Source organism: Pantherophis guttatus, chromosome 3, assembly GCF_059756535.1.
Source record: "Pantherophis guttatus breed Tessera chromosome 3, ASM5975653v1, whole genome shotgun sequence".
NCBI classification, from domain to species: Eukaryota; Metazoa; Chordata; class Lepidosauria; order Squamata; family Colubridae; genus Pantherophis; species Pantherophis guttatus.
The window spans coordinates 208,527,518-208,550,632 of NC_142065.1; the positions used below are offsets into that span (position 1 = coordinate 208,527,518).

Here is a 23,115-nt window from a genome sequence, read left to right on the forward strand (position 1 = left end):
ATAAGTCTAAGTGTTATTGCTATTATATTTAATTAAAGAGACTCACCTCCGAGTCAAGTTCAATGTACGAATGAAGGCAAATATGTTTGTCCCAGGAATATTGTTGCAGGATCAAATTCAGCTCCTGGGGACTCTGTGGATTTGGCAACAGGATAAAATAGTTTGCCATTCTTAGTGTTTTTCAGTTTCTCAAAATAATTCACAGACTGGGATTACTTCTTGGTTACCCATCCAGGTATTTACCTGGTCCAACTCTGCTGAGCTCTTGGATACCAGCCAACATTGGCTAAATGTGATTCATTTATTAGACATTTTACCTTTGTTTTCTCTCTAACAGACTTTTCAATAGCAACCAGTTAACTGATAGATCCTTTGTTCAGCTCATCAAGGAAACTGATTCCATCTCTGTCTTTTTTCTTCTTCTTATGCCATCAATGCATAAATCATGGCAAAAAGTAGACCAAAAGCCCAAACCACAGACTAAATAATGTCCCAAACTTCTTATCCACACCTTCTATGGACCTGGGACCAGAACTGACCCATATGGATGCTGACTTTCCAGCTGTAACCATTTCAGAATCAGATTATTCTTATTATTTAATCCTCATGATTAATATCTTCATTAAGAAAAGAGCTCAAAGAAAAGGAAGATAGGGAATATTATATAATCTGGCACAAATGGTATAAGTGTTAGAGACTAGAAATAATGGATAATAAAAATAGGGGTGAAATTTGAAAATGGAAAGAATGAATATGTCAATGGATAGAATGTATAAAATCAATATGATTGTTAAGAAGTACAATGTAATAAAGAGAAACGAGGAAGAATTTTTTAGGTCGTTCCTTCTTCCAAGTTGTGATAAGATGTTTATACATTTATTTCACAATAATTTTGTCCTAATACAAAAGCAGGGAAGGATATTCTCTTTTTTTTCCTCCCTAGGTTTTAGTAGCTTAGGCTACCTAAGTTCTCTGCTCCAATTTTAGCAGCAACAAGTGCGGGCCAAGGAGAATGTCTTCCTTAGATCCCAAAAGAGATCGACTTTTCTCCTTTGGAGATTCCTCCGGTGATTATCAGGTATGTCAGCAATAAAAGTAGCACTTGAGTGCTGGTAATTGTTATTTGCAAAGTACATTTTCTTTTTTTAGCTCGTGATAGGACTTGGGTACCATTAGGATGTTATCAGCCAATACCATAGAGTCCTATGGCCAATTGAAAATCTTACTACCAGTTTGCTATCCAGCTTCTAATTTTATATAATTACTGTATATCCTGTCATTATTATTTTTACAAATAGCTGAAGGCACTGAACTTCCTTCCTCCTGCTAGTTTCTCTAGAAGTACATCGAGGGCTGGAGGAGTTTGACTGTGAGAAAACTATTGGTCCAAAGTCACCCAGCTGGCTTTTATGCCTAAAACAGAACTAGAACTCACAGAACAGTCTCCTGGTTTCTGGGCTGTGGCCTTGAAAAGTAGACCAAACTGCCTTTCCAATGCTCTCTACTCCTTTCATGCATCTGGAATTAAGCCTAATTTCTCTTAGGAGTCTAATTAAGATTTTGTTTTCTAAGATTTTGGCTGAAGCAACATCCCACTTTGGAAGATTGCTTGTATTCGATTAGGTTTCGTTTTCTTTACTAAAAAAGAAAAGTACCCCATTCCCTCTGTACGCATGCATATATAAAATCCCCTCTCACAGCTATGAGTGAATTATGACTTCCTCAATCTTGGTCTTCTACAGATGCCTTGGATTATGAGGGTTCTGTGCAGTTTCTTAGCTGTTCCCATCCCTACATTCTTCTGAAGAGACCTCTGATGTTGTTCCAGCGATCTGTTAGAACCACTCTCCCAGCTTAGGACTCACAATTTCAAATGCTCCTACCACTTCTGGGACCATATTGGCCTTTATTTTAAAGAACCTTTTGTACTGGAGGCAAATTCCTTGTGTGTCTAATCACACTTAGCTAAATAAAGTATTGTGTTTTTTTGTCTTTTTTTTAATTTGATTTACATGCCGCCCTTCTCCGGAGACTCAGGCGGCTTACAATGCGCTAAGCAATAGCCTTCATTCTTTTGTATATTTATACAAAGTCATCTTATTGCCCCCACAACTGGGTCCTCAATTTACCTACCTTAGAAAGGATGGAAGGCTGAGTCAACCTTGAGCTTGGCGAGATTCGAACCTGCAGTAATTGCAGGCATCTGGTCTTAATAACCAGCTTAATAACAGGGTGCCTTAGAATACTGTACTACCAAGGCTCATGTAGTGTTGTATTGTATGGTAAGGTATCCTCTTTTCCTTCAGGACAAGCAGGACCAGCTTCACATACTCCTTACTGATGTTGTTGTCACTTGGCACTGCTACATCTATCACCACTTCTGTCTTCTGGATGGATGGATGGATGGATGGATGTAGGTCATTAGGTAGGTAGGTAGGTAGGTAGGTAGGTAGGTAGGTAGGTAGGTAGGTAGGTAGGCAGGTAGATGATAAATAGAGATGATAGTTAGATAGCTAGATGATAGATAGCTAGATGATAGATAGAGATAGAGATAGAGAGATAGATAGATAGATAGATAGATAGATAGATAGATAGATAGATAGATAGATAGATAGATAGATGGATGGATGGATGGATGGATGGATGGATGGATGGATGGATGGATGGATGGATGGATGGATGGATGGATGGATAGATAGATAGATAGATAGATAGATAGATAGATAGATAGATAGATAGATAGATAGATAGATAAGCTGTTCCATTGGTTGATTGCTCTCACTGTCAGAAAATTTCTCCTTATTTCAAGGTTGAATCTCTCCTTGTTCAGTTTCCTTCAGGTGCTTTGGAAAATAGCTTGATCCCACTCCTCTCTGTGGCAGCCCCTCAAATATTGGAACACTGGAATATAGGAAGACTGCTATCATGTCTCCCCTGGTCCTTCTCTTCACTAGACTAGACTGCCACTGCTCATCATATGTTTTGGCTTCCAGTCCCCTCATCATCTTGGTTGCTCTTCTCTGCATTCTCTGCATGTCTTTGGGTGTTAAGTGAATTTCGTTGTATGAGTATACTGTGTATACATGTAAAATGACATTAAAGTTATTATATTATATATTCTGGAGTCGATAGATAGATAGATAGATAGATAGATAGATAGATAGATAGATGGATAGATAAGATGATAGGTGATAGGTGATAGATGATAGATGATAGATGATAGATTTTATTTATTTATTTATTTACCAAAAATTTATATGCCGCCCTTCTCCCTAAGGACTCAGGGCGGCAAACACAAGTTAAAAACATACAATAATAAAAGATCAAAATGATTAAAACCCAGTTAAAACAATGACAATCAAAATAAGAAAAACCCAAGGATCAAGGTCAACCCATTTGTTGAAACAGCCAGGTCTTTAAGTCCCGACGGAAGGAGCGGAGATCAGGTGCCGTCCGAAGTTCGGTGGGTAACTCATTCCAGAGGACAGGGCGCCCACAGAGAATGCTCTACCCCTGGACGTCGCCAGCCGATATTGTCTGGCTGACGGTACCCTGAGGAGGGCAGCCCTGTGAGATCAAACAAGACGGTGGGAGGCGGGTAGGAGATGGTCCTGTAAATACCCCGGACCTAAGCCATGTAGGGCTTTAAAGGTGAGTACCAGCACCTTGAAGCGGATCCGGAGATGATAGAGACAGAGATATTGTCAAGGCAGTAAACATGCCTAATAGACCTGCTTCCTATTTTCCCACCATAACAATCAGGAGGCAGAAACTCTCTCTCACATATACTATTAGATTGTTCCTGATATATATCTAATGGCAATCAAGGTTAAACCTTCCAATTGTTCACAGTTCTAACTGTTTTTGCAAGGGGCGACCATGAATATCTCCTGTGTGATCACTTCTCAGAAATCTCTAAGAAGCCTGCATAATTCTCACCAAGAGCTGTAGCTGCTGAAAGCTCACAGGTTCTCCCCTCAAGTTATTGTTTGCTGCTAACTTTTAAAAGATATTCTCAAAATTATTTTTTACTCCTTTTTCATACTGATTACATGAATGATTTTTTAAATTTATCTTTGTCATAAATATATTTTAATTGCTTGATTGATTGAAAACTAAGAAGGGTTTTGAGTGGATGGGACAAAAGTTAGTGACTCTGAAATATGATTCTTCCTATGAATTATCTTGATAATCAGAAGTCAAGCTCCATTTTATTTATTCTGATAATTATATTTCCCCTTAAATTGCAGAGCTTTGGACCGTTCCTTTCAACCTTTTATCTGAATTTCTTCAATGAAACAAACAAGACTTCTGGTACAATGGTGCAACTATTTAATCTTATAATAAGTAGAAGCAGCACATGAATTATATTATATATTATTTTCCTTTCCATTGTGTCTCCTACTGATGAAGAAAAACTCAAGTGTTTGAAGATGCTTTATGGGCTTATTTCAAAATTCAAATTGTAGCACCAGATCGTGGATCCCTATCAGTTTTTTCCCCTATCTGTACATATGTAGGGCTCATGGTGCTGCAGATGGGTACTTTGACAAAAAAAATAATAATTGGGTGCATTCACAACATGGCTGCTGGAGAGAATAGATCATCTATTAAATAGGTTTATGGAGAATATAAGAATTTTTACACAATGACGTTTGCCATTGTTTTTTGGTAGGACTCTGGCAATAAAGTCAACCTCTATATTCCTGAAGAGAATTTTAAGAAAAAAATGTGATTGGAGGCCCATATGCATCTCTGAAAAGGACAGAAAAATAAGGATGGGTAGAAAAGTTTGTTTTTTTAAAAAAAATAATACTTACTTAGGGAGACACTATACTGTATATATGGAGATAGATGATAGCTAGCTAGCTAGCTAGCTAGATGATGATAGATAGATAGATAGATAGATAGATAGATAGATAGATAGATAGATAGATAGATAGATTTTGTTGTTATTAACTATAATCATGACTTACTATTGCTTCCTTAGGTAAAGTATTACTGCCTGAACCTGTATTAGTCACATCTCGTATTTGGCCTAAATACTGCACATTGTAAGTATATTATACAGTTGTGGTATTCAGCCGGTTTGCACAGGTTCGGGAGAGCCGCTTGTTAACTCTTTCTGAAGTTCTGCGAAACAGCTGAATAGTCAAGCCTGCCTACCTGCCTGCCTGCCTGCCTAACGATTCCAGTAACTCACACACACCTCAGACATTCCTGCTCATTTGTAATTAATCAAAGGAAGGGAAAAGAAAAAGAAGAAATAACCACATAGCCATTTCCTCAGCAGAAAAATTCTAGCCAGTTTAAAACTGGGGGCGGGGAAATAAAGTGAAAGAGTGGGGTTTTTTTCTTCTCTCTCTCCCTTCAGTTAATAGCTCTGGGCAGACAGCCAAGACCATTTAACAGGCAAATACAGTACTTAGTTGCAATAACAAAACTGCAGGAAAACAGTCAGCGTAGAAACAATAAAAATTTACAGATCGTACAGATTAACAGAGTTGGAAGGGAGCTTCTAGGTCATCTAGTCCTACCCCCCCACCCAAGCAGGAGAGCCTACACCATTTCTGACAAATGGCTGTCCAGTCTCTTCTTGAAAGCCTCCAGTGATGAAGTTCCCACAACTACTGAAGGCAAGCTGTTCCATTGGTTGATCGTTTTCATTGTCAGAAAATTTCTCCTTATTTCCAGGTTGAATCTCTCCTCACTCTGGACAGGATTAGGCCAGGGAAGGAGTTTTAAAAATGTTAATACAGAGCAGGAGTTTCTTGTCAGAGTTCTTATGTCTTTTAAAATACACCTTCTAATTAGCAGAATTGGTTTTATTAATTTGGAATAGGGTTACAATGCTGTTTCTATGTTTACGTCTTTTCATCCTGCATTTTCAGCATTTAAGAGTTAGTTTACAGTATTAAACTGTAAAGATTTCAAATTATTTTGTAACTGTGTTGCTTGTGTATGATGGAGCACCCACAACTTCTGAAGACAAGCTATTCTATTGGTTCATTGGTCTCATCGTTAGGAAATTGCTTCTTAGTCCTTGGTTGCTTCTCTCTTTGAATAGTTTCCATCCATTGTTTCTTGTCATGCTTTTTGGTGCTTTGGAAAAAAGATTGACCCCCTCATTTTTGTAGGAGCCCCTCAAATTTCCTGACAGAACAATTAATCAGTGGAACAACTTGTCTCCAGAAGTTCTAAATACTCCAACACTGGAAGTTTTTAAGAAGAGATTGGACAACCATTTGTCTGAAGTAGTGTAGGGTTTCTTGCCTAAGCATGGAGTTGGATTAGAAGACCTCCAAAGTCCCTTCCAACTCTATTATTCTATTCTATTCTATTCTATTCTATTCTATTCTATTCTATTCTATTCTATTCTATTCTATTCTATTCTATTCTATCCTATCCTATCCTATCCTATCCTATCCTATCCTAGGATAGGGACAGTGCTATTTTATTCCAATCTACTATTGGAACAGTGCTATTTTATTGTGCTATTTTATTTTGAGTTGGACTAAGGAAAAAATTCCTAAGGATGAGACCAATTAAGTTGGCCATGCCCACCCAGTCACATGACTACCCAATGTCAGGCCTGGAAGCCATCTTTTACATTGGGCCTTCAGGCCTGCCACATTTTCTACTGTGGGAAAATGAGAGGGAGGCTTTTATGGAGTATGGGAGATATATAATCAAAATAACATTCCTTTCTCAGGGAGTCAAGGACATCTTGCCCTGGCACCTGGAGTCAGATGACTGGAAGGCATCTCCAGTTGGGACAGTGCTTTGATTGGGCCATGTGATGGACATGTGGGTGCTGGGCAGGAACTTGAACTTTCATTTGGGTGGGGAAAACCTGGAAACTTTCAGATTCGGGTTTTCCCAAATGTGCCAATATGACATCTCTAATAAAATGGAACTTAGAGGAACTTCGAGCCTCGGAGTCTTCTTTCGTTGGGGGTGTTACTTGGAACCCTGACACCCAGCCGGTCATTAGAGCAGAGAACCTGTTGTTAAATTATTAGAATCCAGGGGTGAAATGCTCCCGATTCAGCCCGATCCAGTAGCGATGGAGGCGGGTGGTTCAGAGAACCGGTAGCAAAAATCCCTGCCCCCCCCCCACACTCAGCTGAGCCGCGTGATCATCAGAGGCTCTTTTATTTTTAAAAGCATTTTTCTACAACCTCTTCGGCCACAAAATGCTTTTAAAAGTTAAAAAAAAAAGTTGGCCACGCCCACCCAGTCACATTACACTCCCCCACCAAGCCACCCCCACAGAACCAGTGGTAACAAATTTTAGATTTCACCATTGTTAGAATCTCACCACTGATATTATGGTACAAAATATTTTCTTTGCATGAATGAGGGCAGCCATCCAATTTTTACATAATATTCCAATTGGAATATTTTACATAATATTCCAAGGAAAATAGTCGCTCTGCTCTGCCCATTGTGACTCTTGAAACAGGATCTCCTGTGAAGGATGGAAGTTCACCCAGCTCTGTTTGAACTTAACCCATCTTGGATGAATGTCCAGGCACCTCAGATTCCCAAGAGAGAAAATGAGGATTTTGAACTCAGAACAGGGGGCAGATAAGGGACCAGTTTCCCTGGAGGGCGGATCATCTCCAATGGCTAATTATGAGAATATTGATAAAATATGTTAATTTGGTAGTCTTCATGATCCAAAGATGGTGATGTTCTGAAAGTAAGATGGGATGAAGTAAAATAAATGAAATATTGTGAGAATACCACAGTTATGATAGTATTAAACTCTGTCCTCAGCCAAAATGCCTGACTATGGGTATTAGACTTTGGCCATCTAATGAGAAGGAAGGACTCACTGGAGAAGAGCCTAATGCTGGGAAAGATTGAGGGCAAAAGAAGAAGGGGATGACAGAGAATGAGGTGGCTGGATGGAGTCACTGAAGCAGTAGGCATGAGCTTAAATGGACTCCAGAGGATGGTAGAGGACAGGAAAGCCTGGAGGAACATTGTCCATGGGGTCACAATGGGTCAGACACGACTTCGCAACTAACAGCAACATGGGTATTGGTGGGAATTCTCCTGAAATGCATCGTGAGTCTTTTAAGGTGAAAAACTCTGGATTCACCAACCATGTAAGAAACATTAATTTTAGGGCTGTAGTCAAAACGATGGTCAAATATATGTTGATATATGTAAGTAAAATAAAGTGCGTTTCTGCATGCCCATCTATATATTTCTGTAATAATGACTGATTGGTTTCTTTTTATTATCAGGGAACATGAGGAGATTTTTAATCCTTGGAGTGAACTTATACAGGTCAACATTCCTTTCAATAGTACTGAAATTGTTTCAAATACATCTAAAATACCAGAGAATTCGTGTCCGCCACTTGATAATTTAACACAAAACCTTTACTATGGATTCTTTGCCATTCTTTGTATTTTGGGCCTGGTTGGAAATGGAATGACAATTTATCTTCTGGACTTTTCCATTAAGAGGAATTCTTTCACCACTTTCATCCTGAATCTCTCCGTTGCTGATTTTGGAGTCATCACATCCCTCATTATGACAGAAATATTTGTGACAGTGTTAACTCTGGGTAAAAGAAATTACATTGTCCAAACCTTTTTCTTCTTATTTTTCGAGCTCTTTTCCTTCACCTATTCTGCCAGCCAGTTTCTGCTGACAGCCATCAGCCTGGACAGGTGTGTGGTTGTCCTCTTCCCACTCTGGCATCGCTGCCATCGTCCTCCATATTTGCCCACTCTTGTTTGTGGCCTCATCTGGATCCTTTCCTTCCTGCTCTCTGCGGTGCACTTCATTCTCCAGCAAACCAGGGCCTTTGGAGGTTCACCTTTGCTTTACCAGCTGATTGTGAATGGTTTACTTTGTACGCCTCTCATGGTTGTGTCCACTGTGACTCTCTTGATTCATATGAGGTCTAAATCACAACACAATCAAAGGAAATTGCTCACCACCATCTTTCTGGCTCTCCTCTTCTTCCTCCTTTTTTCTCTCCCAATGGATGTCTTTTATGTCATTGAATATTTTGGTTCCTATAATCCCCTCCTCATGACAGTTGGGATAGGATGTGCGGCTCTCAACAGCAGCATCAACCCACTCCTTTATTTCTTAGTTGGGAGGAAGAAGAGGGGAAAGGATCAGCACAGAGCAACTTTTAAGGTTGCTCTGCAAAGAGTTTTCAAGGATGAGCAGGAAAGCTCAGAAGAGCAGCAAGCTACAGAGGAAAACATATTGTGAAGCGTTCCTATCATTGTATAATCATTTTAAATCCATACATATGTGGGTTGAATAAGAAAACTGATGTGATTTACAGAACAAGCTGAACACAAAACAATCTAAACAGGAAATATTGCTCTATGTATAATTCTCAAAGTGAAGATGTTTGTATAGTAAATGTTTTACTTATATAATTCCTTTTTTCCTTCCTAGTAAGAACTGTTAGAAAATACTTACTGCACGAAATTTTCAAAATATGTAGCATTTATCATGTTATTTTATTTTTATTTGTTACGTATTTTCCAAGGTTTCATCCCTAATGAACTTGGTAGAATATATGGATTCATGAATGAACTTGGTAGAATATATGGCATCACTAAAAATGCTAAAACATTTATTTATTTATTTATTTATTTATTTATTTATTTATTTATTTATTTATTTATTTATTTATTTATTTATTTATTTATTTATTCGATTTATATGCCGCCCTTCTCCAGAGTCTCAGGGCGGCTTACAATGCATTAAGTAATAGCCTTTACACTTTTTGTATATACCTGCTTAGTAAGGTTTTCGCCCCCCCAAATTATTGCCCCCACAAACCGGGTCCTCATTTTACCTACCTCGAAAGGATGGAAGGCTGAGTCAATATTTCATGTCTAAGTAGCAAGTTATGATTAATTGGTACCAAATAAGAGTGTCACTTGGCTCAAAAAATGCAGGAGGACACTCAAACTGCTTTTTGAAAGAAGAACAAACATTACACAAAATAATTCCACAAAATGTTGGAAATGTCACCAGACACTTGGTTCATACTATCATATGTGGTGGATATGTCAAAAAGCGAAAAAATATTGGACAAAATACATACATGGCAGGAAAAAAGGATAAAAGGATAAAATAACATAGAGACATTTTCATTGGGCATTTTACCAGACAAGTATAACAAAGGGAATGTATATCTGATTTTGCATGCATTGACTGCAGCGAGAATAGTATTTTCACAACAATGGAAAAATCCCAACAGATGAAGACGAGATTAGAAAAATATTAGAATGCACTGAAATGGACAAGCTAACACTTATGATTAAGGAAAAGAAAGAAAATGAATGTTTTTTTTGACTTGGGACTTATTTTATCACTGGCTAGCTGACAAAAACAGGAGCTAGAAATAGGGAAATATATGAAAGGATCAGTGATACAAGGAAGATGTGTTAAATTGGTTAAACAAATAATATGACTATTATTGGTATTAATATATATTGATATAAATGTGATAAATATTGCTGTAAACATTTGGAATATTACTTCCTAAAATGATTTGTACTCAGTCAACACATTGTTCAACTGAAGTTGGAATTTTTATATGCTATAAAACAAAATAAAAACTTATTACCAAAAGATGGGGAGAGCTTCTTGACTGTTAGCTTCTCTGGACTTCTTTTTTTAGAATCTTATTTTTATCTCCATGATGTAACATGCAGGGAAAAATTTGGTGGGAAATCATTGTATACGGTTGTACTTAATAAACCGCAATGTACAAACAACCAAAAATCTATCTCCTTAGCCCAGAAGATAGGAACATCTTAACTGAGGTTCCAGTTAAACAAGGAATATCATTTTTTCCAGAAATGTTCATAAGTGGGTTTCACGTTGTGTCTTATCTTCCTTGGTGTCTTCTTCATTTCTGAAAATCCTGTGGAGAGCAAGGTTCATGGATACTCTGGACCGTTCCTCTTTATTTCTCCCAGCAAGGAAATAAAGGATTGGATTGATACTGCTGTTTAGTACGATACAGATGTCAGACAGCAATGCAAGAATCATTATATGTTGAAACCAGGGGTGAAAACTATATATAAGAGCTAAAAAAAGGTCAGCAACCATTTTACTTTCAATTACTGAGTTTGTATACAGTTCGCCGAGTTCTGATGTTATACCACTGTTTTTTACTATGCTGTAAGTAATAATGGAAAATATGCTCAGAGGCAAACGAAATACAACGAAGCATGTGAGCGCAAGCAGAGTTACCATCAACACCCTTTTCCGCTTTTGCTGGCGTTGTTTAAAGAAAATTTTAACAAGCAGGATCAGAGTGGAAACAACCATCACTGGGTAAGAAATCAACCCATTGAAAATCAACTGAAACAATAGAAAAGGCTCTGAAAGTATAACTACCATTTCCAAGGCAAAGTACACAAAGGGCAGGACCCAAGCGATCACACACACAATGAGGGACAATTTGGGTGGCCGATGGCATTGATGCCAAATTGGAAAAAGCACAGATACACAACGGTCCACACTGATGCTTATGAGTAAAAGTTGACTAGTATTATAAAACATAAAATAAAGAAGTTCGAGAAAAAAGGACGCTCTAAAATTAAATGGATTGTGAATTTCGGATATTTGCATCGAAACCTCCATCATGATTACTCCACAATCAGCCACAGCCAAATTCAAGACATAGATGGAGAAAGAATTCCTTTTCATATGGAAACCAAGAATCCAGATGACTTTTCCATTCCCTAGAAGTCCCAAAAAGCAGAGAGTAAAAAGGATGACATTAAAGATGATCATCTCAGTAGACATTGAAATATCTGGAATTTGGGCATTTTCAAAGTCAGTCCCATTTGGATTGTCATAGCTTTCATTTTTAAACTCTGAATCAAGTAACGAAGTAGAGCCAAACTCTGCCATTCTGCTCAACTCAATTTTCTTTTCCTCCGTATTTGACTTTTTCTCCTTTTGTACATAAACACCTGCAGAGAGAGGCAAAGCAGGCATACAATAAATCCTAAATTATACTAAATTATGTTCAGAATTTTTTTTACAACCCCCCAAAATTAGGAGTTAAATGAAGTTATTTTTTTAATTAAGGCAAAGCTCTGCAGTTTTCCTGGTGACAATACAGAAAGCCAACGAGCAGTCAATAAATAATGTCTACTAAATTAAATATATAGACAGAACAAATAAAGATTTCTTATTTAGCAACTGACCAGCTGGAGATCTGAAAAAGATTTTGAAGAACTCACACAGTTTTTAGAAAATAGATGCACGTTTGTCTTCTTTATTTGCAATCCATAGACTCTTGTACAACATTAATGAAGCTTAAAATATGTGAAACTGGATGAGTTCCATTTCTCCTATTTTTCTGAACATCAGAGAGATCCCAAATTCTATTTCAGAGTCTTTCTGATAATCTGGGAGAGATACTGCCTCAGATCAAGCTGTTCCTAAAATTTAGTGAAAACCAATATTACTGAGTCGAAATGTCACCAGACACCAGACTATCACCAGACTTGAAATGTTGGGCTTAGACAATTTAGAACTATGCCGCCTTCAGTCTGACCTAAGCGTAGTACATAAAATTATCAGCTACAACATCCTACCTGTCAATGACTACTTCAGCTTCAACCACAACAGTACACAAGCACACAATAGATACAAACTTAAGGTAAACCACTCCAAACTTGATTGCAGAAAATACAACTTCAGCAAAAGAGTGTTCAATGCCTGGAATGCACTACCTGATTTTGTGGTTTCTTCCCCAAACCCCCAAAACTTTAACCTTAGACTATCTACTGTAGACCTCACCCCATTCCTAAGAGGTCTGTAAGGGGCGTGCATAAGCACACCAGTGTGCCTACCGTCCCTGTCCTAATGTCACCTTTTATTATTTATTTATTGGTTCGATTTATATGCCGCCCTTCTCCGGAGACTCAGGGCAGCTTACAATGCGTTAAGCAATAGCCTTCATACTTTTGTATATACCTGCTTTGTAGGGCTTTCAGCCCTCCCTAAGCGATGTTTTTTTTTATACAATGTCAGCTTATTGCCCTTAAATCCGGGTCCCTATTTTACCTACCTCGAAAGGATGGAAGGCTGAGTCAACCTTGAGCCTGGTGAGATTTGAACTTGCAGTAATTACAGGCAGCTGGTGCTACTTAACAGCACTTTATTCTGCTGCACCACCAAGGCTCTTGATAGTATTAGTATTAGTATCCATTTCCTGTATTCATACTCATGTTTATACTTATATCTGATATCTAATACATTTGACAAAATAAATAAATAAAAATAAATAAATAAATAAATAATAAATATAAATGATAAATAAATAAATAAATAAATAAATAAATAAATAAATAATGAATGAATAAATAAATAAATAAATAAATAAATAAATAAATAAATAAATAAATAAATAAATAAATAAATAAATAAATAAATAAATAAATAAATAAATGTAGGGTTCCCCACTGATTTACAACTGATCTACTCTAAGATTTAAGTCTTGGTTCATTTCAAGGTAAATACAGGAGTACCTTTACTATGTTAACAGAATTCTTCTTTAAAAGACCTTTTAAGACTTAATCTTTAGAAGAGAGAGTCCAGGCCATAGAAGGAAAAAAAAAAAAAAGAATAGGAGAATTTGGCATCCAGTCTAATCTCAAGGAAGAGTTACAGTTACAGAATTTTCATGGAAAATGAGATAAGCTAGACATAATATTTTGAATTTCTCATTCCATCAGAAGCAAGCTATAAAGATACCTCCGCCTGAATCCACTTGGATCAAATGGGAGGCTCATGAAAACAAACTTGTATTTTTTAATTATTTTTTGCTAATATTCAAATAAAGAGTCTGTTTCCTTGCACAAGACTAACATAGCAGACTTTAACAGCATTTCAGTAGATGTTGTGATTCCAGGAGACATAATCACAAATCCCTCCCACATATATAGGGTTCCCCACTGATTTCAAGGGATCTATTCTAAGATTTAAATCAGTTCAAGGTAAACACAGGAGTACCTTTAGTCTGTTAACAAGTTTCTTCTTTAAAAAGCCCTTTAAGACCTAATCTTTAGAAGAGAGAGTCCAGGCCATAGAAAAAGAAAGAATAGAACAATTTGGCATCCAATCCATTATAATATTTTTTAAAACCTCAGATGAGCTCAAGGAAGGGTTCCGTAAGCTATTTTTCAATTTTACCAAAGTAAATGATCTGCACACACTCATACGACAATGGCTTTGAATGTTGTTCAAAATATAAATTAAAGAAAGGGATTTTTTTTAAAAAAATTGATTTATATGCCGTCCTTCTCTGGAGACTCAGGGCGGCTTACAATGCGCTAAGCAATAGCCTTCATTCTTTTGTATATTTATACAAAGTTAGCTTATTGCCCCCACAAACTGGGTCCTCATTTAACCTACCTTAGAAAGGATGGAAGGCTGAGTCAACCTTGAGCCTTGGCGAGATTCGAACCCTGCAGTAATTGCAGGCAGCTGATCTTAATAACCAGCTTAATAACAGGGTGCCTTAGACCACTGTACTACCAAGGCTCTATTTGCAATTTGTTTTTTTCCAAGGCAGTAGGTTGCCCCTGAATGTGTTATCCCGCTCAGAGCTACCTTTGACAGAGTAATATTTGATTGGTCCAAATTTATTTTGAGGCAGAAAATACACAAAGCCATAGTATGAACTCTACAAAACCTCTAAACCAGTGGTGGGTTGCCCCCGGTTCGGACCGGTTCACAAGAACCGGTAGTAAAACCAGCGGGAGGCCCCGCCACTGCCCCAGATGTCAACACTGACGATCTGCACATGTGCAGAAGCTTCAGCGCATGCATGCGATCCCATTCCGAACCGGTAGTAAAGGTAAGTAGAACCCACCACTGATCTAAGCCATTTGCAAAGTGTGGTTTCATCACAAGGCAGTAAAATTCTGCCCTTGTAATATAGCCAGTCCTTCAAGTAGTAGACACAGAGATACATATATATATATACCTGGAAATAAGGACTGGTCAGTAATCTTTCTCGAACACAAAACATACATTCCTCTACATCAGGTCCTGAAATAGCTCCCTTGGCATACAAAGAGTTTCAGCAAAACATTCCAAAAGGAATCGACGTATTGAGCTGTCATCGCAAAATGTAGGTCTTCTGTTGATTCTTTGCTAAGCAATGAAATTCTTATTTGATAAAGTGGTTTCATGGTTTAGCCGTTATTAGATTAGGCAGTGCTGTTCCTTTTTTGACAGCTAAGATAACCATCAAACGAAAATGCAGAAGGGACCAATTATTCGTAATTAAGTGCATTGGGACTAGTTTTACTAAAGAGGATAGTTTTGGTAGACAATCGGGGTGATTTTATTTATTTATTTAAAGCACGTTTATATCTTAAAACTATTTTGGGTGGCCTTCAAGCAATAAAACAATATATGAAACAGTATAAAATCCAACAGCATTATAAATAAACATAGAAAAATGAAAACCCAAAAGCGTTGGATGGTTGGTAAACCCATTCTAGGAGCTGCTAAAAAGATTGCATGAAAATTCTTAATATTTTATATGGGATCCCACTAGATTTTGCATATCTCATCTATTGGGTAATGCTGTCTATCCCAGATTTTTTCCATTTTACCAAGATGTGGGCTGTGAGTAGTGGTGAAATCCAATTTTTTTTATTACCGGTTCTGTGGGTGTAACTTGGTGGGTGTGATGGTGGGCGTGGCAGGGGAAGGATACTGCAAAATCCCCATTCCCACCCCATTCTGGGGCCAGCCAGAGGTGGTATTTGCCGGTTCTCCAAACTATTCAAAATTTCTGCTACCGGTTCTCCAGAACCTGCTGAATTTCACCTCTAGCTGTGACTTTGTTTTGTCAAATGCCTTACAGGAGTCCAAGTATGCTATGCCTAGAGGAATTTGCTAGTCCACTAATTTAGTCACTTTGTCAAAGAATGCAATAAGTATTTTCAGGCATGATCTGTTTTTGACAAAACTATGTTGGTTTCTAGTAATAGGTTTGAGAGGTCCTTGGTCCTGTCTGAGCTTGAGCTCTCTAAGTAATAATTGTGTTTGTGCCTGTCCACAGATCCATCGCTTGATTAACTTTTCCAGGATCTTCCCAGGTATTGATGCCAGGCTGATTGGTCTGTAATTTCTTGGATCCATTTTCCCCTTTTTTTGAAGATGCGAACCATGCCAATGTTCAGTGGTTCTGAGATCACATCTGCCAGCTCCTTCAGACCTCTGGAATGTAATCTGGTGCTGGTAATATGAGCTCATCTAGAGTGGATCAGTGTTTTCTTGCCTATTTTGACTTGTATTCCTAACTTGCATTTTATGGTACTGCTTTTGTTTAGGTTGAACTATTTTTTTTTAATTTTTATTAAGTTTTTAATTAAAGACAAAACACAAAACCACGCCCAGTGTATAATACAAAATAGGGAGAAGCGGAGGAATTTTTTCTTCATCTTCAAGTCTTCCAAAATTCTCTTTGCATTGGCACTGGCATTATTTCTTCCAAGTTCCCGATTGCGTAGTCCACAAATGGTTGCCATATCCTCCAAAATATATTTTCTTTCAATAGTCCTTTTTTGAATTTTATATCACACGTTAACTTATCATTAAGAGCAATTTTCCAAACTTCTCTGAACCATTCATTTATTTTGTATTCAATATTCAATTTCCAGTATCTTGCAATCACAATTCGTCCCATAATGACCAATATCCTTACAAGCTCTCTTTCATCAATTGTTAACACCTTGTCATTCAACTTTAATATGAGGATAGTATCTACTCCCAACTTTACCTTCTTTTTAATTATTTTACTAGATTCTTCTTCTATTTGTAGCCAAAAATTCTTCACTTTACGACATCCATACCACATGTGTTCATATGTCCCATTCTCCACTTTACATCTCCAACATAAATTATATTGGTTGAACTATTTTTTTTTCCTTTTGTGCAAAGACAGATGCAAAGAATGAATTAAACAGTTCCAGTTTCTATCTGCTGCCTGTTACATCCTTGCCATTTCTCCCTATAGTGGACCAATCATTTCCCTGACTTTTTTCCAACACTGTTGGTTTATTATTCAGTGCCAGGAATGAACAAGCAGCTTCACGTTGTAGCTTTCTTTTCCTGCTGACGGCACCAAACAGAATGATTTGCAAGTAAAACAGCAAAAGAATTCCTTTCCTGCAAAAGTAGAAATAGCAAGGCAAATTCTTTGAAAATAGTAATTCTTGTGACATTGGAAAATGGATTTAGGCAGCTTCCTCTGCTACCGGCTACTTAAATGGTAAAATACGAGTAATTATCAAGATACTATGACCATTTTGTTTGTTACAATTAGTTTAAGGTATATTTTTCAATAGATTATGGAGTCATGTCACCAGTTGGAACAGAGAGACCTGCAGTTCAGGGGGAAAACAGCTACTATTACCTACCCCAGCAGAAATTAACTTTCAGACTTATTTAGAAGTTCTGTCTCAGTTAAAGCACTTCAGGCATTTCTGAGTTTGTTTGTTTGTTTGTTTGTTTGTTTGTTTGTTTGTTTGTTTAGGATAGAAGAGTTTTGTGACACAGAAATCAGAATATACATAAACTAATTTGAATGACAAATTTTAATCCATCTCTCTCTACAAACAAAGATTCGACTGTAGAAACCAAAGAAACAAATTAAGATTCCAGGAAGGAAAAATAATAGCAAATACAAAATTAATCTATCAATATTTCTCATCTTAGCTCTACCCTGGTATTTGGTTATACCATATAGGTGAATTCAGGACCAGGAAGATCTATAAAATAGAGTTATGAATGCTTCCAATCCAAAAGAGCCATACCTCCCCAAAATTGACAGAATAATATTCCCTCTCCCCCTCTCCCCCCCTCTCTGTGTATGTGTACACATGTGTATTGTGTTGACTCCTCGCAACTGTCTGGACTTCACTCTGCAATTTTCTTGAAAGACTTTTGGGAGTGATTTGCCTTTGCCTACATGCTTGTCCTGAGAAGGAATGACTGGCCCAAGGTCGCCCAGGTGTTTTTCTGCCTAAGAAAAGAAAATCTCCTGATATCTATACTAGTGCCTAACCACTACACCAAACTGTCTTTTTCTTAAATAAAATAATGCATGGATATTTGTGATAATAAGAGTATCTATAAACATCTATTTCAGGAATGTATGCATTGAAGATATTTGACCTTAGAATATTTTACAAATTGGGAGATATGTTGGTTTGATCTCAGATGATCAGCTCAAAAATACTTGTTAAATATGAGACAAGTGTTATTAAGAAAATACTAAATTAGGAACACTACAAAAGAGAATTTGCCCAAAATGTACATTCACATTTTTTATTATTATTTGCATGTGATTCAGTTTGACCTATTAAAGAAATGCTTTGTAGGTTTTTGTTTTATTCGTTATTTGTTTGTGCAAATGCTATGCAATATTATATTAACTCTGGAACCCTTCAAAACCTTTCTCTCCCCCCCTCTTTTAAACTGTAGTAGACATGTTTTGGGGAAATAAGAGGAAAGAGCTAGTTAGAACAGGTAGAATTCTACACCTGTCAATAATCTGGATGATTTTGGGTCTGTTACTCACTCCCTGTCCCAAGAAGAAGGCAATGGGAAACCAAGTTTCCAAGAAAACAGTATGACTTTGCCCATGTAGACACTAAGAGTAAACAGGCATGACAACAAAAAGAAAATAAGACATTCTTCATTTCAGTAAATGAACTACTGTGTGTATCCATATATCTGTGGTTTATCTAGTCCAGGAGTGTCAAACACACGGCCCGCTGGCCGGATGTGTCACACATTGGCCACCCCCACCCCCGGTTTAGGGGAGAAAACTCATGATATATCACATGACAGCAACATGATACCACGAGTTTGACATCCCCCAATCTAGTCAGTTGAGCTAAAGTCTTCACTAAAACAGACACATAGGAAGAAATATTCAGAAACAGAGACCAACAGACTGCAGACTAATAGCCTGTTATTATCATTCAGCTGCCTGCAATTACTGCTAGTTCGAATCTCCCCAGGCTCAAGGTTGACTCAGCCTTCCATCCTTTCTAAGGTAGGTAAACTGAGGACCCAGTTTGTGGGGGCAATAAACTGACTTTGTATAAATATACAAAAGTATGAAGGCTATTGCTTAAACGCATTGTAAGCCGCCCTGAGTCTCCGGAGAAGGGCGGCATATAAATCAAATTTTTTTAAAAAATGACTATAATTCCTGACACAGAGTGTTGAACTGATGGCACAACCTACTTGGTTAAAAATACTATCTCAAAACTCACTACATGGCAAGATCCATCAGATCCTGGAGATTTCAAATAATGTCAGGCGAGAAAGCCAAACCTTTGAGGGTTCTCATATACAGTAAAATATTAGAGTTTTCATGCAATGTTTTTACCAGTCCCTGAAATGGATTACCAGTCATTGAAATCTTTCTGGTTTTCATTTTTCTATATTTATTTTATTTATTTGTTTATTGGCTGTAAGTCAACCAGAATTGTTTTAAGATATGATTTCAACAAATAAATAAAATTACCACATTTTGGCTATCCAAACAGTCATCTTTAGTAAGATTATTGCCAGTGCATCTAATAATGAATAATTGCCACCCTTCTGCTCTACTTAAAGTAATAGTTATTTTAGCAGTCAAAAAGAAATCAGCCTTTCTAATCTGATAAATGCTAAACAATGAAGCTACTTTATCAAGTAATCTTTGTTAATCTTGCTTAACAAAGAATCAACAGAAGACCGACATTTTACAGTTACAGCTCAATACATCTATTCCGTTTGGAATGCTTTTCTGAAACGCTCTTTATGCCAGGGAGCCATTCGAGGACCTGATACAGAGGAATATACATTTTCTATTCGAGAAAGGTGAAGATTTCCCACCAGTCCTTATTTCCAGGTATATATGAATCTCTGTGTCTACTACTTGCAGAAAAGGCAATGTTATAGGGGCAGAAGGTTAGTGCTTTGTGATGGAATCACACCATGCAGATGGCTTAGTTTATGCTACCGCTCAATTCTATAGCTTTGTGTGTTTCCTACCTAAACTTACTTCAAATTAAACCATGGATTTGCAAAAGTCAGATTGTTGCTCTGTAGCTCTGGGAGGCACAACACATTCAGGGGCAGCCTATTGCTTGGGGAAAATGGATAGCCAATTCGTTTCTTTCATTTTTGTTGCTAGGAATAACATTCAAAGCCATTGCCGTATGAGTGTGTGCAGATAATTTATCTTGGTAAAATTGGAAAATAGCCTAACTGTAATTCTTTCTTGAGCTCATCTGAGGTTTTAAAAATTATTATAATGGACTGGGTACCAAATTGGTAGTACAGTGGTCTAAGGCACCCTGTTATTAAGCTGCTTATTAAGATCAGCTGCTTGCAATTACTGCAGGTTCGAATCTCGCCAAGGCTCAAGGTTGACTCAGCCTTCCATCCTTTCTAAGGTAGGTAAATTGAGGACCAGTTTGTGGGGGCAATAAGCTGACTTTGTATAAATATACAAAAGTATGAAGGCTATTGCTTAACGCATTGTAAGCCGCCCTGAGTCTCCAGAGAAGGGCAGCATATAAATCAAATTAAAAAAAAAATGTTCTATTTTTTTTCTTCTTCTGTGGCCAAGACTCTCTCTTCTAAAGATTAAAGGGTTTTTTAAAGAAGAAACTTGTTAACAGACTAAAGGTATTCCTGTGTTTAAACTGATTTAAATCTTAGAATAGATCCTTTGAAATCAGTGGGGAACTCTATTTATTTATTTATTTGTTTGTTTGTTTATTTGTTTATTTATTTATTATTTTGTCGAGAACGTATTAGATAATATATTTAAGTATAAGCATGAATTGAATACATAAAATGAATACAATTAAAGGGAACATTAGGACAGGGACGGTAGGCAGGCTGGTGCTCTTATGCACACCCCTTACAGACCTCTTAGGAATGGGGTGAGGTCAGGAGCCTTGGTGGCTCAAAAGCAGTAACTGTGAGAGGGATCTTGGAGTCCTAGTGGACAATTACTTAAATATGAGCCAGCAGTGTGCCCTACCAGCCAAAAAAGCTAATACAATCCTTGGTTGCATAAACAGAGGGACAGAGTCAAGAAACAATGAGTGGAAACTAATCAAGGAGCGAAGTAACATAGAACTAAGAAGAAATTTCCTAACAGTGAGAACAATTAATCGGTGGAATGGCTTGCCTTCAGAAATTGTGGGTGCTTCATTACTGGGGTCTTTTAAGAAGGGACTGGACAGACATTTGTCTGAAATAGTATGGGGTCTCTTGCTTCTGACTCAAAGACCTCCAAGATCCTTTTCCCTTTATTTCGTATTTTGTAAGAATGCTATTAACGGACTAAAAGTGCTCCTGTGTTTATCTTGGACTGAACTAAGACTTAAATCTGAGAGTACATCACTGGGGAACCCTATATATATGGGAGGGATTTGTGATTATGACCCCTGGAAACACAATATCTACTGTAATACTGTTAAAGTATGCTGTGTTAGATTTGTGCAAGGAAACAGACCAGTGGTGGGTTCCAGATTTTATTACTACCAGTTCTGTGGGTGTGGCTTGGTGGGCATGGCATGGGTTGGTGGGCGTGGCTTGGCTTGGCGGGCATGGCAGGGGAAGGATACTGTAAAATAGCCTTGATAGTACAGGGGTTTAGTTCACCCTGTCATTAACCCAGCTGCCTGCAATTTCTGCTGGTTCGAATCTCTCCAAGGCTCAAGGTTGACTCAGCCTTCCATCCTTTCTAAGGTAGGTGAAATGAGGACCCAGTTTGTAGGGGCAATAAGCTGACTTTGTATAAAATATACAAAAGGATGAAGGCTATTGCTTAACGCATTGTAAGCCGCCCTGAGTCTCCGGAGAAGGGCGGCATATAAATCAAATTAAAAAAAAACAACAACAAAACACTCTGCTAGCTCCATTCAGTTGCCTAGACTGCCCCCTGCAAGGGATTATGGGGTCGTTAAATGAAGATGATTATCTTTGTTGATCCTTGTGGACAAATGCAGATTGAGGTGTCATCACGCAGAAATACATTTCTGACTTAATTATTACTTTACTTATTTTTTAATCCATGTCAGGCTAGGTTGAAATAATTAGTCTCCGGAGAAGGGCGGCATATAAATCAAATTAAAAAAAAAAAAAAAATCTCCATTTCCTCCCAATCAGCTGGGACTAACATTGTTTTTCACTAAATTTGGGGAACAAATTGAGCTGAAGCAGTAATTTTCCCAAAGTACCACGGGTTTAAAATAGAATTTAGGATCTCTGTGGTGTTTGGAAAAACATGAAAAATCGAACTCATTTACTTTGGCTTATTTTAATCTTTATAAATACTGTACAATGAGCCGTCGTGGCACAGTGGTTAGAATGCAGTACTGCAGGCTGCTTCTGCTGTCTGCCGGCTGCCAGCAGTTGGGCAGTTTGATTCTCACGAACTCAAGATTGACTCAGCCTCCCATCCTTCTGAAGTCAGTAAATTGAGGACCCAGATTGTTAGGGGGCAACATGCTGATGCTGTAAACCGCTTAGAGAGGGCTGTAAAGCACTGTGAAATTGTATATAGGTCTAAGTGCTATTGATACAAGAATCTATGGATTGCAAATGTGCATCTATTTTCCTAAAACTCCACCTCTCCTTCCAAATCTCTTGCACACCTCTTGCAAATATCTTGCTCACCAGTGGTAGATACGGGATGTTTATTTATTCTGTCTATATATCTAATGCATTAGAGCAGGGGTCTGCAACCTTAAACACTCAAAGAGTCATTTGGACCTGTTTCCCACAGAAAATAAAACACCGGGAGCCACAAAACTAGCATATATAGTTGAATTAAATATTATGTTTTCTTCTGAAACTTTTCTTTTCTTGGATTTATCCATGGTTGGCCTACTGGGGGTTGAAAAGCTCAATAAATCCCGTGCTGGCAAGTGTCACACATTGGCAGCTGTGAGTGATATTTTGAGTGACAGGGAGCCACAGCAGAGGGGTGAAAGAGCCACACGCGGCTCCAGAGCTGCAGGTTGCTGACCCTTGCATTAGATATTTATTTATTGACTGCCT

At 37.7% G+C, this 23,115-nt stretch overlaps 2 protein-coding genes across 2 annotated transcripts; one reads left to right on the forward strand and one right to left on the reverse strand.

Annotated features, from left to right (window-relative positions):
* Positions 1 to 8,229: 8,229 nt before the first annotated feature.
* LOC132709924 (proto-oncogene Mas-like) lies at positions 8,230 to 9,246 on the forward strand. Its single transcript, XM_060684983.2, has one exon. The coding sequence runs from the start codon at positions 8,230 to 8,232 to the stop codon at positions 9,244 to 9,246; it is 1,017 nt and encodes a 338-aa protein (XP_060540966.2).
* Positions 9,247 to 10,860: 1,614 nt separating this feature from the next.
* Positions 10,861 to 11,919, reverse strand: LOC148114972 (mas-related G protein-coupled receptor member H-like). Its single transcript, XM_087888827.1, has one exon. The coding sequence runs from the start codon at positions 11,917 to 11,919 to the stop codon at positions 10,861 to 10,863; it is 1,059 nt and encodes a 352-aa protein (XP_087744953.1).
* Between the last annotated feature and the right edge of the window lie 11,196 nt (positions 11,920 to 23,115).

Coding starts and splice junctions, on each gene's coding strand:
- LOC132709924 (XM_060684983.2), top strand. CDS start 8,230: ATGACTGATTGGTTTCTTTTTATTATCAGGGAACATGAGGAGATTTTT.
- LOC148114972 (XM_087888827.1), bottom strand. CDS start 11,919: ATGGCAGAGTTTGGCTCTACTTCGTTACTTGATTCAGAGTTTAAAAAT.